This window comes from Vigna angularis, chromosome 2 (assembly GCF_016808095.1).
Source record: "Vigna angularis cultivar LongXiaoDou No.4 chromosome 2, ASM1680809v1, whole genome shotgun sequence".
NCBI classification, from domain to species: domain Eukaryota; kingdom Viridiplantae; phylum Streptophyta; class Magnoliopsida; order Fabales; family Fabaceae; genus Vigna; species Vigna angularis.
The window spans coordinates 46,926,116-46,944,169 of NC_068971.1; the positions used below are offsets into that span (position 1 = coordinate 46,926,116).

The window sequence follows — 18,054 nt, forward strand, 5'->3', positions numbered from 1 at the left end:
ACACTTATTAACAGAATATAAAACTTTATCCAAATTATATACACAAATATATGATGTGCTAATTTAAGAAGAAATAATTTCTCTTGCCGTCTGTTTGAAGAAAAAAAAGTTATTATAATTTTTAAAAATATTTTTTAATTTTGAAACAATCAAGAACATATATATAATATACAATAAATAAATATATATATATAATATTATTTTATTGTTTAAAAAATTATAATATATATTATTATTATTATTATTAATGAAAGTATATACACACTTTATCCTATTGTGATACTTTATCAAAATAGATTTAAAGTGTTTGAAATCAATTATAGAACTAACACATCATTTCTCACGTACTCGTTGGAAACAGATATTTATTATTTTCATACTTTTGGGCCATTGAGAATGATAAATCGTGTTACCAAATTATTTCCAAACATGGTTGTTATAATTCCACTAAGTTAAAAATTGTTTTAAAAGAAATATCAGTAACAGTGACGTTTTTTCGCATTAGGTTAAAATAAAACACGGAGGTTTATGAATCTAATTATTTATTTAATAATCTCACTGTAATTTATAATTTATATTCAGATTTAATTGCTGAGTCTCACCCTGTGATGACGTATGAAGCATGCAATGAAACATGGTAGTCAGAAAGGAATGTCAAAATAGAAAGATTGTTGCAGTAATTTGTGGTTAGTAAAAGAATACACACAAAATTCAAACAGAGTTTTTATTCTTTTAGGAGAAAGAAATAGCCAAGGCTCCGACAGCGACAACAGCAACGAGGGGGTCTCCTAGAAAGGAAGTGTGACACAAAACACAATCCTTGATTTCCAATAATACGCTACAAACAATGGAACCCCATTAGCTTTGATTCATGCCCTTTACACGCTACCCTGTAAGTTTTCATTTTTTTCTTCTTTTTCTTCCATTTTAATTCTCAGCATTTCTTTGGGGTGCCATTGTATGAATTTAAACTTTAAGGTAGATTTAAGGAGGACCGGTCTGTAGAATTTCGTTTAATTCAAAATGGGTTGTGTCATTGATTTGATCACTGTTACCATGCCAATCAAAATGTCTATGGAACGAGTTCAACGAGAAGGGTCAGATTTCATGGTAGATCTAATGTTTTATCAACTTCGTATTTGGGTTTAAAGCTGGATTGCGGTTCCATTTGGATTGATCTCCATCCTCAACTACTTCACTGTTTTCTTGCAATTATCTTTCTTTATTTGAATGTGTATCTTTTGCGCCACTAATATGATATTTCTATGCACTGTGTTTTTTCAGAGAGAGAAACCACCTCACGAATGAAATATTCGATTTTGAGTGAGAGGAACCAAATATACGTTCCTCAATGTCTAATCTACCTGATTCAACGAGGAGTGTGGCTGTGCAACTTATTTATTTGTAAGCATGAAAAACACAGTAACCAAATTGCTGGATTTTTTTTGGTGATGGAGAAGGTTACTGTTGATTATAATTTTTCAATTGAAATATAATGTTAATCTGCTACTGATCTGTGTTGCAGGCCAAACATTTTGTGCTGCTGAAAGGCTTGAAAACGTTGTTTAGTTTGCTTTGAATTCAGTGAGTCATTTTCTTTGGAACAAGTTCTTTATTGTATATGTATAACTTTGAAAATATTTTATACGTCCCCATTACTCTGAAGTAAGGTCTCTTCCTAAATCTTTTTGTATGTGTGTTTATTGTTTGTATGGTATAATATTTTCACCGTGCATTGCTCTTCCTTTCTTCCTTGACAAATCTCTCCAGAGTTTTACTGGGTACTTGTGTTGTGTTTCATATGTATTTAATTTGCATCTGTTTTGGATTTGGTTTATTTGTGTTACAGAATATTGATGCTTGATTGGAGTCAGTAACACGTGGGAGTCCTTCTCACTCTATTGATTGTCTCTTTCTCCATTGTCTTTGTTAGGGCCTTTGTTCTTCTCATTCTCAGCAATCTTTTAATAGATGAGAACCTGATGCTTTTGTAAAAATAGGACACCAAAAGATGCAAATGCAAACTGATTTTAATGCGGTAGAGGATCAATATGAGCTATGTGAGGCTGGATATCCAAACAAAACTGCTATAGCATGCATGATAAATGCAGAGATTAGTGCTGTGTTGGCAGTTATGCGAAGAAATGTTAGATGGGGAATTCATTACATTTCAGATGATGATCAATCAGAGCACTACCTTGTTCAGTCATTAAAGACGTTGAGGAGACAAATTTTCTCATGGAAGAATCAATGGCGTGCCATCAACCCTGCCTTGTATCTCCAGCCTTTTCTGGATGTGATACGATCAGATGAAACTAGTGCGCCTATTACTGGTGTTGCTTTGTCATCTGTTTACAAAATCTTAACTCTAGATGTGATTGATAAGCACACTGTCAAGGTTGGGGATACCATGCACTTGGTGGTTGATTCCGTCACTAGTTGCAGATTTGAAGTGACTGACCCTGGATCAGAAGAAGTGGTATTAATGAAGATTTTGCAAGTTCTTCTAGCTTGTGTTAAAGGTAAAGCATCTGTAATGCTGAGTAACCAACACGTTTGCACCATAGTGAACACCTGTTTCCGAATAGTTCATCAAGCAGGAACCAAAGGTGAGCTGTTCCAACGAATAGCACGGTACACAATGCATGAACTGGTTAGGTCTATATTTTCTCACCTTCAGAACATTGACAACACAAAGTGTGGATTCATAAATGGGAGCGCTACCTTAAAGCAAGTGGTATAAGATTTGTGTTTCCTTTGACCTTTTTGGTTGCATTTCACACTTCTTGATGCGATTATTTTGCCAGTTATAAAAAAAATTGAAAGGAAAATTCTATTCTGGGCAGGATAAAATTTCTTATTTTCTCAAAAAAATGTGCTTTGCTATTATAAGTTTTTCCCAGCTACAAATATGAAATTGTTAAAAAAGAAAATATCCTTAACTTATTCTTATGTTATTGCATAGTATTTATGTAAAAATTTTAATTTCCATTAATAGGGATTAAAGAAGGCCAAGCAAATGACTATGAAATCTTTTAGGTAGATTGTCCGAAACTTATCGGGAAAGAAGGAAAAATGCTTGCAATAACGTATGTTAATAAAGTAAAATCTGGTGGGGGCGCAGCGGGGTGGGGTGGGGTGGGGGTCAAGGAAGAGGCAAAGTATCTTTGCTTGATGCATATATTTTATTTCTAGTTAGGGGTAGATAGTTGTCTAGTATATTGTTAAACTTTCAAATGCCAATATTATATAGTCAAATCTATATATTCTCAATTCAATTGTCCTGCTGCCATAAACAACCTGAATTTTTAGACTTAGGACATGCATAAACTTGAAATTAAGTAATGATATACATATAGTGTTTTTGCAGACCAATGGACTAAATAATGACCATGCTCTGGCAAGCAGAAAATTGGAAAATGAGAGGCTTAATTCTGCACGTGATGCTCAACCATTATCTACAATCACTGCTTCCGGCGCTGCACCTGTTGTGGCAGCAAACGCAGTGGATGAAAACACAGCTATTGCTAGCAGTGGCAATGAAACTGATCCACACGAATTACTGCTCATGACTCATGGGGTTCCTTGTATAGTGGAAATATTTCACTTCTTGTGTTCTTTGCTGAATGTCACTGAGCATATGGGAGTGAATCCTAGATCAAACACAATGACGTTTGATGAAGATGTGCCTCTTTTTTCGTTAACTTTGATTAATTCGGCCATAGAGTTGGGAGGGCCATCCTTCTGCCATCACCCAAGACTGCTGTGTTTAATCCAGGATGAATTATTCTTCAATCTTATGCAATTTGGTTTATCAATGAGCCCTCTTGTAGTTTCGATGGTGTGTAGCATTGTTCTCAATTTGTATCACCATCTTCGCCAAGAACTCAAGTTACAGCTAGAAGCATTTTTTTCTTGCATAATTTTGAGGCTTGCACAAAGCAAATATGGTGCCTCATATCAGCAACAAGAGGTTGTGATGGAAGCACTCGTTGATTTTTGCAGGCAAAAAACATTCATGGTGGAGATGTACGCCAACTTTGACTGTGACATAAGTTGCAGTGATATCTTTGAAGATATTGTTGATTTGTTGTCCAAAAGTGCATTTCCTGTGAACAATCCATTATCTTCCATGCACATTCTTTCCTTAGATGGTCTTATTGCTGTAATGCAGGGAATTTCCGAAAGAATAGGTAGTGAATCTTTAAGTTCAAAACAATCTCCTGTGAATTTTGAGGAGTATACACCATTCTGGATGGAAAAGTGTGACAGTTTTGATGACCCAAATGATTGGGTTCCTTTTGTCTGCCAAAGAAAGTACATAAAGAGAAAATTAATGATTGGAGCTGATCACTTCAATCGGGATATTAAGAAAGGTCTTGAGTTTCTCCAAGGAGCACATCTTTTGCCTAACAAACCTGATTCCCAAAGTGTTGCCTGCTTTTTAAGATACACAGCTGGGTTGGATAAGAATTCCATTGGTGATTTCCTTGGAGATCATGATGAATTCTACATTCAGGTTCTTCATGAATTTGCTAAGACATTTGATTTCCATGATATGACCTTAGACACAGCCCTACGTGTATTTTTGGAGACTTTTAGGCTTCCTGGAGAATCACAGAAGATACACAGGGTGCTTGAAGCTTTCTCTGAGAGATATTATGAACAATCACCAGATATCCTAGCTAACAAGGATGCTGCTCTCGTGTTATCATACTCAATTATATTGCTTAATACTGATCATCATAATGTGCAGGTCAAAAAGAAGATGACAGAAGAGGATTTTATCCGAAATAATAGGCATATAAATGGTGGCAATGATCTGCCTCGAGAATTTCTGTCAGAGATTTACCATTCAATTTGTAAGAGTGAAATTCGTACCACTCTTGAACCAGGCTTTGGATTTCCTGAAATGACCCCAAGTCGGTGGATTTCTCTGATGCACGAGGCAAATAAAACTTCTCCATACATTGTCTCGGATTCCCGAGCATACTTAGATTATGATATGTTTGTGTTGTTGTCAGGCCCAACAATTGTTGCCATTTCTGTGGCTTTTGATAATGCGGAAAATAAAGAGGTATATCAAAGATGTATGGATGGATTCTTAGTTGCTGCTAAGATATCAGCCCACTATCGTCTTGAAAACGTACTTGATGATCTGGTTGTGTGCATCTGTAAGTTCATTACCATTTTGGATCCATTATCAGTTGAGGATTCTGTCCTGGCCTTGGGAGATGACACAAAAGTAAGAATTGCAACTGAGACAGTTTTCACTATTGCAAATAGGTATGGTGATTACATCCGCACAGGGTGGAGGAGTATTCTTGATTGTATTTTAATATTTTACAAGTTAGGCCTCCTTCCTCCTCGCTTGGCCAGTGATGCAGCTGACGAGTCTCAGGTAACTACAGAAATTGGACATGGAAAATCTAACTCATATTCTATAGTGTCATCTAATCTTCAATATATTGCTCCAAAGAGATCCTCAGGATTAATTAGTAGGTTTAGTCAACTCTTATCACTTGGTTCTGAAGATATACAATCAATACCGACAAAAGAACAGCTGGCTGCTCATCAGCAAGCTACACAAGCAATTCAGAAGTGTCACATTGATAGCATATTCACTGAGAGTAAATTTCTGCAAGCTGAATCTCTATTGAATCTTGAAAGAGCACTCATCAATGCTGGAGCTCAACATCTGAAAGGAAACAGAATACGTGAGGATGAAGAGTCTTCAGTTTTCTGCCTGGAGTTATTGGTGGCAATTACTCTGAATAACAGGGACAGAGTTGTACTTCTTTGGAAGGGTGTTTATGAACACATATCCAATATTATTCAGTCAACTGTGATACCCTGTGCCCTGGTTGAAAAGGCTATTTTTGGACTTCTTAGAATTTGCCACCGCTTACTTCCCTACAAAGAGAACATTACCGATGAACTTTTGAGGTCCCTGCAACTTGTTTTGAAGCTTGACGCACTAGTTGCAGATGCATACTATGAGCAGATTACACGGGAAGTCGGTTGCCTTGTGAAGGCAAATGCTTCTCGTATTAGATCTCAGTCTGGATGGCGGACTATTACAGCTCTGCTCTCAATCACTTCTAGACACCTGGAATCATCTGAGGCTGGATTTGATGCGCTGCTGTTCATTATGTCTGATGGTGCTCACTTGCACCCTGCTAATTACATTCTCTGTGTAGATGCTGCAAGACAGTTTGCCGAGTCTCGTGTGGGACAGGTAGATCGGTCTATAATTGCACTAGATCTTATGGCAAGTTCTGTCAATTCCTTAGAAAAATGGTCGAGTAATGCTAAAAAAACTGCGAAACAACAGGAAGTGGAAAAGATGTTGCAGGATATTGGGGAGATGTGGTTTACGCTAGTGCAGGGACTGAGCAAGGTATCTTTGGACCAGAGAGAGGAGGTTAGAAACCATGCATTGTTATGTTTGCAGAAGTGCTTGAAAGGAACTGTTGGGACTCACCTCCCACGTGATTTGTGGTTGACATGTTTTGATCAAGTGATCTTTACTGTGCTCGAAGACCTGCTTGAAATTGCGCAGTTGCATTCTCAAAAGGTCTACCCAAACATAGAAGGAACACTTGTTATTGCCTTAAAGCTTGTGTTTGAAGTTTTCCTCCAGTTACTCCTAGAACTATCACAATTGGCGTCCTTCTGCAAACTATGGGAGGGTGTTCTAAGCTGTATGGAAAAATGTGTGAAGATGAAAATTAAAGGAAGAAGAAGTGAGGAGCTTCAAGAGCTTGTGCCTGAGCTTCTGAAGTACACTTTGCTTGTTATGAAATCTGGAGACATACTAGTGCAGATTAATAATGGTTCGGGAGAAAATAGTTTGTGGGAACTGACATGGCTACATATGAAGAATATTGCTCCCTCATTGCAATCTGAGGTGTTTCCTGAGCAAGATCCGGAGCAGCTACAGCACAGACAGGTTAAAGCAGTTGAAAGTTTGGGATCTGATGCAAACATTTCCGATCCTTCAAATGAAAAAGAGGGCAACGATGTAGTTGAGATCAGTTAGTTCTAGCTGACAGTGTCTAAGCAACTTGAATTGGTTTTTCTGTGTCCCAATGAACACCCCCCACAATCTTAGTCTAACCTTGATCAATTTTCATTTTTGTATCTTGAGGTTGTGCGGGCGTTATAGCTAATTATGCAGTAGATGACATTATTAATGTGGTTGGAGCAGGTTGGTCATGCTAAGCATGAAGTGAAGTTGCCTGTTATTTGGTATTCTCTCTTTCTCATAATTGCCACAGGGACTTTTGGTTGGAGATATGTTATACTGTATAGATACACTGAAATTATAAAGCATCAGTATTTCTTTCTAGGTTGTACAGAACTCAAAATTATCTCTTTTTGTATTGACTGGGACATGTATTTACCCTGTATGTTAGCGATGTAAACAACATATTTTAGATGATCATAAATATACACACACATGTTAAGATTATTAAATGTACTTGGGAACAAGTGTTGTTATATAGACTTTGGCTCTGTTTCTACAGAGGGTCAAATCGTTTTTGGTTTAAGCAAAATTAATTTGCTGTTGATCAATGTATTCCCTTTTTCGTGCCACACTCAATTTCAACCACTGATATCACTTTGAAAATTGTGTTGTTTTCGTAGAACCAAGAAACACGGGTTTTTACCCCATTTAATAATTGTTTGTGGAGATTGAATTTCATCAATTTAATTGATGGGTTAAAGTTTGCATTAAATAAATCAAGTACATTAGTTTCTTGTGAATAGTCCTTTATCAATTTTTATATATATATATATATATATATATATATATATATATATATAGAAATATAAGTGAACTAAAAATATAAGATTGCAAACTTTTGAATGTTCACTTAAAATTTGGTATATTATAATTGAAATAATATTTTACATTCATGTTTTTTTATTAAATTAAATGATGATTTATTAAATTTGTGTTGTTAAAGTTATATATTCTGTCAGTATATATATATATATATATATATATATATATATATATATATATATATATATATATATATATATATATATATATATATATATATATATATATATATATATATATATATATATTGACAGAACAATGTATATTGTAACAATTCTAAAAATTGAGCTTATTTATTAATGGAGTTCCTACACTTTAAAGTATTAGACAAACTTCTCCAAAGAAACCTAAGACATAAATAAACAAATGTATAAAGTGTAGTTAGAGTCCATGGTATCAAAGTTTGCAAAAGAAGATAATTTGTTTAAATAACTTGGACCAAAACATAAAGATAAAACTACATTATGCAAAATATTCAACATATGTTAAAACAAGACAATAAAGACTTATCTTGGAATCATTCATCCTAGGATCTATCCTCGCCCTCACCTGCACTCTTTTTATTCATATCAATATGACAATTATTATAAAAGGAGAAAGCAAGCAAACACACCACCAAAACAAAAAATGGTAAGTTAATTTACTTTGTAACATACACATATTCTAAATTTACAAAATAAAGTCGTACTTGTTACTTGAAACATAAAACATGCATTTTTTTAGACCAAATAAGCCATATACATGCTATACTAATTTAGATTCAATATCCATATTTATGCATAGGCTAGGACACAAAAAACCTTACACATGTTATAAAAGTGATTATAACAAAGGCCATGACTCCCCTTATCTAACCAAACCGATCAAATTTCTTTGGACAAAGTAAAATGCTTGTGATATTATTAGATGATGAGTCTCAACTTTAATCCCCTCATAAAAACCTCCTTCAACTCTCTCCATCTAGACTAGGACACTTTGTGTGAGTTTGTAAGTCTAATAAAGTATATGATGATTTTTGTCTAACATGTATCCTTGGTTAATGCATAACATTAAACTAACAAGGATTTGTAATTCTTCCTTGGAAGCCAAAATCCCAAACAATCATACAATTAAAATTTTTTCTCATTCCATTCCATGGATTACTTTATTCCCTTAAAACCATCACATTTCCATAGAATAATACTTTCTTAACATATTTTCCATAATATCAAACCACAAATAGGTACCTAACATTCAACCACATCAAAGTAATAATGCACTTCAAAGTTGAGAAACCAAGAGAAACAAAAAATATAGAGCAATCATGAACGATTAATTACTATAACTACATACCTCAAATCAAAGTTCCTAATGATCAGAGGGAAAAATTATATGTCTAGGACATATTTTCAAATTTTCAGCTCGATCTGACGATTAATGAAGCGAAAATCTCAATTTTTTCCTAAGATAACTCATACTAGAAAAATAGGGTGATGTCTCGCATTGGATAAGTGGCGCTTGAAGCTACAACTCCCTAGAACCCACTAATTTAAGAGCAATAGTACAAAAGTGGTGTCCAATGTCCCAAGTCAGTGGCCATTGTTTAAGTGGTGTGTGACAATGCTACAACTGCCCTCGACAACGTACTCTAAACTCCTTCTTTGAGCTTTAATTAATTAATTTGACACTTATTGAGTTAATCACTACTTAATAAAACTCATAGTACTTTAAAATTCAAATTCTTAGCTCAAGGACTGTCAAATTAGTTCAATTCAAAGATCTCACAAAAAATTCCTAACCATAACAAAAATCAAGACTTTTCATGCTTCTCACAACTCATGATTGCATAAAACATGTTGAAATCATTTATCTAAGCCAATATCATTAGTCTCACCATTTCCACTCTCATTTCAATCCTAAATATCAAATTAGACTCACCAAAACAGATTCTAAAGTCAACAATGTTTATCATATAAAATCCAAAATCCAAGACACAAAATAAACAGTTAAATAAAAAAAACTTTCATCTCATTTTTAGATGCAACAACCACCAAACTTTCATCTCATTTTTAGATGCAATCACAGTTTTAAATTGCATAATTAATAATCAAACAACTACTCAGATAATAATTAAAATTAACTTCCTTCACCTTATGTGACACTTTTAAAACACTAAACAACTCAACCTCACACATGTTGTAGTTACACATAGAAAAATTACAAACACGATAAAACCACATCATTATGATCATTAGTCAAGAAAGACTCGTATTGAAGACTCTAAGATCACATGCAAACCGAACAAGCCTACATACAATAAGAAAATAAATTGAACCAAACAAATGGTAGAAAATTAACTTACCGAGAAATTAATTAATTGGATTTGAAAACCTCATTGAGAAAATCACTCCTATTATCTCAAATATTCGTAAATTTATATTACATGAATATTAAGATAACTAAATTCGTAATTTAACATAAATACAAAATAAAATTTTTACATTACATCACATAGTATGAATAAAAGGATTGAATATTTCAGTATTACTTTATTCATCTTTTTAAATTTATATTTCATTTTAACAAATACTTTCAAACATTGGTTTATAGTAATATTTTTTACCTAACATAATATTATTCATTTTAAAACATTTTTCTTTCTAGCAAAATTGTATTATAATTTAACTGTCCATTTTCAACAACTTTTTGATCATCTTCATCCAATCTTACCATAAATTATGATAATTTAAAGTTTACAAATTTAAATTTAAAGTTGAACTAAACACAATTTTATGATACACAACAATAATTAATAAATAAAAAGATCAACCTTAATATAAAATATAATTGAAAAGAATGAAAGCTTTAATTATAAAATACATTATAATGACAGGATGATGTGAAATGAATTGAAAAACTTGTTCTTATAAATTTGAAAGTGTACGTAATACTTTGATGGAAAGTTTCATGCAACAACGAAGAGAAATATAAAAACCTTGATACCATTTATGAAATTTAAAATAAAAAGTTATATCAAAACATTCTCACAAGATATCAATTTTCCATTTAACATGTTGACTCTAAAATTAAAATTAAATTACAAATTAACATATTTTGTGAACGAAACTAATTATCACTATTTATTTTTATGTTCGACGCACTGTCACATGATATAAATAAAATTTGTCCTACAACTTTTACTTTTCGCGATGTTAATTATTCACTTTCCATACATAACGAAAAGTAATATTAATAAATATTTTTTTGAAAGAAAAATGTGTCAATTTTCTGTGTACATTTCGACTATCAACACTTTGCGGAAGATAATTGCTATGATTTTCCATAAATTTAAACTAAAATCAGATAGATTTTCTTACAGCATAACATTTATAAACAGCATTTATCAATTTCAAGTAAAATTGATATAAATTAATCATGAGAAAGTTAGTGGATTTTAAAATGATTATAAAATAATATTTAGTATTCACTTATTATTACAGCAAGCTAATTAAATAAATAAAATTTCCTTAGTTTTGGAGAGTCATTTCCTTTTCCTTTCTTTTCTTTTTCAAATTAGTTTACAGAGAGACCCAGTAAAGAATAGAAGACCGAAGATTCCGATGAGGATCAGTAGCAGTCCGGACATCCGTCAACTTTTCCGCTGAATCGCCGAATAAAGCAACAACTCGCAACTTTTCGATTCGCAGAGAGTAACGAGTGAGTGAGATTTTATGCTTTCTCTGGATGTTACAATTTTACCATTTTTTCAAATGCGCGGAATTTCATCTCAAATTGCTTGAATGAAAATGCTGGATCGCCCAGATCTTCTTCTTCTGTACGTGCATTTTGAGTAGTTGAACTCTTGCAAGTGAGCATACTTGGGAATTAGGATTTGTGTGTGTATACTATTTTTTATACTTACATTACATAGGGTAGGGTTACCTTGTGTGTTAGACATTTACATGCTGTGGTGCTGAATTGATTCTGAAGCGTTTTCAGTTTGTGTTTCTTGTGCTTGTATTTCGTGCTTCTTTTAAGTTAGGGCATTACTCTGTGCTGCCTGTAAGAATAGTGTAAATAGCTTACTATTTCTCCTAATTCTCTGTGGAAAAAGTAGAAAGCCTGGAGAAACATTTAATTATTTGTTTAGGAAGTGGGAAGATTGCAAGGACAAAATTATTTGGTAAATAAATCTGGACTTTTTAGTCTTGATTAGAACAATTCTTGATTATTTGTTTTGTGGAAATCTGGACTTGTTATTTTTGTTGTCTCATTGTATTTCAGAAGACTCAGGCCTTGTTTGGATAAAATTCTCCATTAACATTTATAAAAGAAAAAAAAATAAAAATTACATGAGTTTTTTCTTGTGAGCTAAAATTAACGTATGCATAATTCAAATAAACTTCTGGTGAAGTTAATATAATATAATATTGTTTTGACATATTACTCGTGCATAAGCCAAGTTTAGCTTTCGGAAGAAACTTCTTCATTTTAATTTCTTCTTTTTTTCTTTCATGAGTGTTTATGAAAAGGTTTATTTAAGCAGGCCCTTATTCAGTAATTACTTGACGATTCTTCTTGGTTACCATACTACTCAAAGTGCTATCACACGACTCCTTTTAGTTATTTGGTTTGTGGTATTGAGTTTTTGGTACTTATTAGAAAACCCTCCTTTAAAATCTATCAGATCCCTGCCGTGCCCTACAAAGAGTTTAAAAATGGGACGTCTGAAGCTGCAAGCTGGTATCAATGCAATAGAGGAGGAGGAACCTGAGGAATGTGATGCTGCCTACCCTAACAAAACAACTTTGGCATGCATGATCAATTCAGAAATTGGTGCTGTTTTGGCCGTGATGAGGAGAAATGTCAGATGGGGAGGCCGTTACATGTCAGGTGATGATCAGCTGGAGCACTCTCTCATTCAGTCTTTCAAGACAGTGAGAAGACAAATCTTTTCATGGCATCACCATCAGTGGCAAGCTATCAACCCAGCCTTGTATTTACAGCCATTTTTAGATGTAATTAGGTCTGATGAAACTGGTGCCCCAATTACTGGTGTTGCTTTGTCATCTGTTTACAAGATCTTGACTCTTGATGTGATCGATCAAAATACTGTCAATGTTGAGGATGCCATGCATTTGGTGGTTGATGCTGTCACTAGCTGCAGATTTGAGGTCACTGATCCTTCTTCAGAAGAAGTTGTTTTAATGAAGATACTACAAGTTCTCCTAGCTTGTATGAAAAGTAAAGCATCTATAATGCTGAGTAACCAACATGTTTGCACCATAGTGAATACTTGTTTCCGGATTGTTCATCAAGCAGGAAGTAAAGGCGAGTTGTTGCAGCAGATAGCACGATATACAATGCATGAACTTGTAAGGTGTATTTTCTCTCACCTTCAAGATGTTGGCAATACTGATCATGCACTGGTTAATGGGAGCACTAACTTGAAACAGGAGGTATGAGAATCCTGCTACCTACTTTCAAAGGCTATATATTTTCCCATGATTATTGTTTTAGCTTCTGGGGAAAAAAACGATACAAGGGAATTGGGTGGGGCAGAGGGTGATGCTTTTCTTAGTATTTATTTTCCTACAGTTAACAGTTTGGTGATCAAGAATTTAATATTCATAACATCTATTTGAATTTTTGTATTTGGCTATTATTCTTGCAGACTGGAGGCCTAGATAATGACTATGCATTTGGAAGTAGACAATTGGAGAATGGAAGTATTAGTTCTGAATATGATAATCAATCATCATCTACAAACTCTGCTCCCAATGTTTCAAGTGTTGTGAAAGCAACTGTGATGGATGAAAACACAGCAATAACTATTAGTTGCAAGGATGGTGTACCATATGACATGCATCTGATGACTGAACCGTATGGTGTTCCTTGCATGGTGGAAATATTTCACTTTTTGTGTTCTTTGCTGAATGTTGTTGAGCATACGGGTATGGGTCCTAGATCAAACACACTAGCATTTGATGAAGATGTGCCTCTCTTTGCCTTAACTCTTATTAATTCAGCAATAGAACTTGGAGGACCTTCTATTTGTCGTCACCCAAGGTTGCTGAGCTTAATTCAGGATGAATTGTTCCATAATCTGATGCAATTTGGTTTGTCAATGAGCCCCCTTATACTTTCAATGGTTTGTAGCATTGTTCTCAATCTGTATCATCATCTTCGTACAGAGCTCAAATTACAGCTAGAAGCATTTTTTTCTTGTGTCATTTTAAGACTTGCACAAAGCAGATATGGAGCTTCATACCAGCAGCAAGAGGTAGCCATGGAGGCTCTTGTTGACTTTTGCAGGCAAAAGACATTTATGGTAGATATGTATGCTAACTTTGACTGTGACATAACTTGCAGTAATGTCTTTGAAGACCTTGCTAATTTGTTGTCTAAAAGTGCATTTCCTGTGAATTGTCCATTGTCTGCCATGCATATTCTTGCTTTGGATGGTCTTATTGCTGTTATACAGGGAATGGCTGAAAGGATAGCCAATGGATCTGTAAGCTCTGAATATTCTCCAGTGAATCTTGAAGAGTATACTCCATTCTGGATGGTTAAATGTGAGAATTATAACGATCCAAATCATTGGGTGCCTTTTGTCCGCCGCAGAAAGTACATAAAGAGAAGATTGATGATTGGTGCTGACCACTTTAATCGTGATCCTAAGAAAGGTCTGGAGTTTCTCCAAGGAACACATCTTTTGCCTGACAAACTTGATCCTCAAAGTGTTGCCTGCTTTTTCAGATACACTGCTGGGTTGGATAAGAATCTTGTTGGTGATTTCCTTGGAAATCATGATGAATTCTGTGTTCAGGTGCTTCATGAATTTGCTGGAACGTTTGATTTCCAAGACATGAACTTAGACACTGCTCTGCGTCTATTCTTGGAGACATTCAGATTGCCGGGAGAATCACAAAAAATACATAGGGTGCTTGAAGCTTTCTCTGAGAGATATTATGAACAATCACCACATATCCTTGCTAACAAGGATGCTGCTCTTGTTTTGTCATACTCAATGATAATGCTTAATACAGATCAACACAATGTTCAAGTTAAAAAGAAGATGACAGAAGAGGATTTTATTCGGAATAATAGGCTTATAAATGGTGGCAACGATCTGCCTCGAGAAATGCTGTCAGAGATTTACCATTCAATTTGTAAGAATGAGATTCGCACAACCCCTGAACAAGGTGTTGGTTTTCCTGAAATGACACCAAGTCGATGGATTGACCTAATGCATAAGTCCAAAAAAACTGCTCCATTTATTGTATCTGATTCTAAGGCCTACCTTGATCATGATATGTTTGCCATAATGTCAGGCCCAACAATTGCTGCCATCTCTGTGGTATTTGATCATGCTGAACAGGAGGAGGTATACCAAACATGTATGGATGGATTTTTGGCTATTGCTAAAATTTCAGCTTGCCATCATCTTGAAGATGTTCTTGATGATTTGGTAGTGTCTCTTTGTAAGTTCACTACACTTTTAAACCCGTCATCAGTTGAGGAACCAGTCCTAGCCTTTGGAGATGACATGAAAGCTAGAATGGCAACTGTGACAGTTTTCACTATAGCAAACAGATATGGTGATTACATCCGCACAGGTTGGAGAAATATTCTTGATTGCATCTTAAGACTGCACAAGCTTGGTCTTCTTCCTGCACGTGTTGCCAGTGATGCAGCTGATGAATCAGAGCTTTCTGCTGAAACTGTTCATGGTAAACCTATTATGAATTCTTTATCCTCAGCTCATATGCAATCTATTGGCACTCCAAGGAGATCCTCAGGATTGATGGGTAGGTTTAGTCAACTCTTATCTCTTGATACTGAGGAACCAAGATCACAACCTACTGAACAACAACTTGCTGCTCATCAACGCACCCTACAAACCATACAGAAATGTCATATTGACAGCATATTCACTGAGAGTAAGTTTCTGCAAGCTGAATCTTTATTGCAGCTAGCAAGAGCACTCGTTTGGGCTGCAGGGAGACCTCAAAAAGGGAGCAGCACACCTGAGGATGAAGATACAGCAGTTTTCTGCCTGGAGTTGCTGATTGCAATTACTTTGAATAACAGGGATAGAATTGGGATTCTTTGGCATGGTGTGTATGAACACATATCCAACATTGTTCAGTCAACTCTAATGCCCTGTGCCCTGGTAGAGAAGGCTGTTTTTGGACTATTACGAATTTGCCAGCGGTTGCTTCCCTACAAGGAGAACATTGCTGATGAACTTCTAAGGTCATTGCAACTTGTCTTGAAGCTTGATGCCCGGGTTGCCGATGCATACTGTGAGCAGATTACTCAAGAAGTCAGTCGCCTTGTAAAGGCAAATGCTTCTCACATAAGATCTCAGCTAGGATGGCGTACAATTACATCACTACTTTCCATCACAGCTAGACACATAGAAGCATCTGAAGCTGGGTTTGATGCACTATTGTTCATAATGTCTGACGGTGCCCACTTGCTTCCTGCTAATTATGTTCTCTGTGTAGATACTGCCAGGCAGTTTGCCGAGTCTCGTGTTGGACAAGCAGAGCGTTCTGTGCGGGCACTAGATCTCATGGCAGGGTCTGTCAATTGCTTGGCACGGTGGACCAGTGAGGCTAAGGAATCAATGGAGGAGGAACAAGTGTCTAAGTTATCCCAGGATATTGGAGAGATGTGGTTGAGACTAGTACAAGGTCTTAGGAAGGTGTGTTTAGACCAGAGACAGGAGGTTAGAAATCATGCTTTATTATCTCTGCAGAAGTGCTTGACTGGGGCTGATGACATTTATCTACCATATAGCATGTGGTTACAATGTTTTGATCTTGTGATCTTCACTGTACTTGATGACCTGCTTGAGATTGCACAGGGACACTCTCAAAAGGATTATCGCAATATGGAAGGCACCCTTATCTTAGCAATGAAGCTCTTGTTCAAAGTTTTTCTTCAATTACTCCCAGAATTATCACAATTAACAACCTTCTGTAAGCTATGGTTGGGTGTACTGAGCAGAATGGAAAAATATATGAAGGTGAAGGTTAGGGGGAAAAGAAGTGAGAAGCTTCAAGAGACGGTACCTGAGCTGCTTAAAAACTCCTTGCTTGTTATGAAGATGAGGGGTATACTAGCGCAGAGGAGTGCCTTGGGCGGTGATAGTCTGTGGGAACTAACATGGCTACACGTGAATAACATTTCACCGTCACTGCAGCTTGAGGTATTCCCTGAGCAGGATTCTGAGCATTTGCCGCACAAACAGGGTGAACCAATAGGGGGTTTGGTCACTGATGATAAGGGTTCTGTTCCTTCAAGTGAAACAGCAAGCCGGGAAGATGCTGGCGTTGTTGGTTAATTAGTTGCTATGTTGCTGCTACCTGAATCGGTCTTGCTGTTTATAGTTATACACACGTTCCCTGACCTCAAGATACTGATTGTGCAGAATTTGTGGATCACACACGCATCCTAATTTTGTTTTGCAACTGATAGATGCAGAAGTATTACACGAGGGGAAGTATAGTTCTCAGGCAAGGACGTGCATGTTGATATAGTGAAATCTGTCACCTCTGTCAGTTGCCATTTGCCCTTTCTCGTTCCCCATGGAAGCTTCTTGTTCCAGTAATTTAGATGAAATATATTGTAGCTTGAGATAGATTTCTACCCTTCAGCGGGGTACTGTATGGCTTCCCTTTCTACCCATGGAGCTGCGACGGGGATAGTAAAGCCTAATTTCCTTACTTTTATGCAAAACCTCCACTCGCTCTTACTGCAGCATGCATATAATGGATATGACATCAGATAGTTCTGATTTTGCAGGCTGATTGTCTGTGTGATAAACCTTGAATCGTTTATGCGTGGAATCAGATATATTAATGTTTTGCGCCTTTGTATTTAGTATTTACATCTTGGTATTCACCTTCTTCCCTGAGCCAAAATATCGGTCCTTGACTTTAGGCTTGCACACAGACTAGCATCTTTCCTTCCTAGTTCCCATGTAATTGGATGTTAAACAATGGACCAAAGACAGTGTTATTCCTAACAGAGTTACAGATATATATTATATATGCTTGAGTGATTTCAGAAGTTAACTGTTCGAAATAATTTGGAATGGTGCTAATTGACCACTTCATTTTCATTTTTAAATTTTTACGCACAGTTCAAATGTTACATGTGCCGTGTGAAAAAAACGAATTTCCGACTCGTAGCATCTACTGTAAGCATTC

At 35.6% G+C, this 18,054-nt stretch overlaps 2 protein-coding genes across 5 annotated transcripts; both read left to right on the forward strand.

Annotated features, from left to right (window-relative positions):
- The first annotated feature begins 694 nt into the window (after nt 1-694).
- Nucleotides 695-7,531, forward strand: LOC108329296 (ARF guanine-nucleotide exchange factor GNOM). Of its 4 annotated transcripts, none has more exons than XM_052873625.1 (5): nt 695-892; nt 1,285-1,404; nt 1,526-1,584; nt 1,850-2,737; nt 3,371-7,531. In XM_052873625.1, exons 4-5 carry the CDS (start codon nt 2,012-2,014, stop codon nt 7,040-7,042), a joined length of 4,398 nt encoding a protein of 1,465 aa, XP_052729585.1. In that variant the 5' UTR covers nt 695-892; nt 1,285-1,404; nt 1,526-1,584; nt 1,850-2,011; the 3' UTR covers nt 7,043-7,531. The 4 variants fall into 4 exon arrangements, with proteins under 4 accessions (XP_052729585.1, XP_017418937.2, XP_052729587.1 ...); XM_017563448.2 differs by having other exon boundaries at nt 1,934-2,737; XM_052873627.1 differs by having other exon boundaries at nt 1,934-2,609; nt 3,360-7,531.
- A 3,842-nt stretch (nt 7,532-11,373) lies between these two features.
- LOC108329051 (ARF guanine-nucleotide exchange factor GNOM) lies at nt 11,374-17,914 on the forward strand. Its single transcript, XM_017563038.2, has 3 exons — nt 11,374-11,548; nt 12,519-13,290; nt 13,506-17,914. The coding sequence occupies exons 2-3, from the start codon at nt 12,550-12,552 to the stop codon at nt 17,184-17,186; spliced, it is 4,422 nt and encodes a 1,473-aa protein (XP_017418527.2). The 5' UTR covers nt 11,374-11,548; nt 12,519-12,549; the 3' UTR covers nt 17,187-17,914.
- The last annotated feature ends 140 nt before the right edge of the window (nt 17,915-18,054 follow it).

Bases quoted from the DNA above. Each gene is read 5' to 3' on its own strand.
- LOC108329051 (XM_017563038.2), top strand. From the start codon at position 12,550: ATGGGACGTCTGAAGCTGCAAGCTGGTATCAATGCAATAGAGGAGGAG. The intron at 13,291-13,505 runs GTATGAGAATCC...TTATTCTTGCAG, and splicing joins GCACTAACTTGAAACAGGAG to ACTGGAGGCCTAGATAATGA.
- LOC108329296 (XM_052873625.1), top strand. From the start codon at position 2,012: ATGCAAATGCAAACTGATTTTAATGCGGTAGAGGATCAATATGAGCTA. The intron at 2,738-3,370 runs GTATAAGATTTG...GTGTTTTTGCAG, and splicing joins GCGCTACCTTAAAGCAAGTG to ACCAATGGACTAAATAATGA.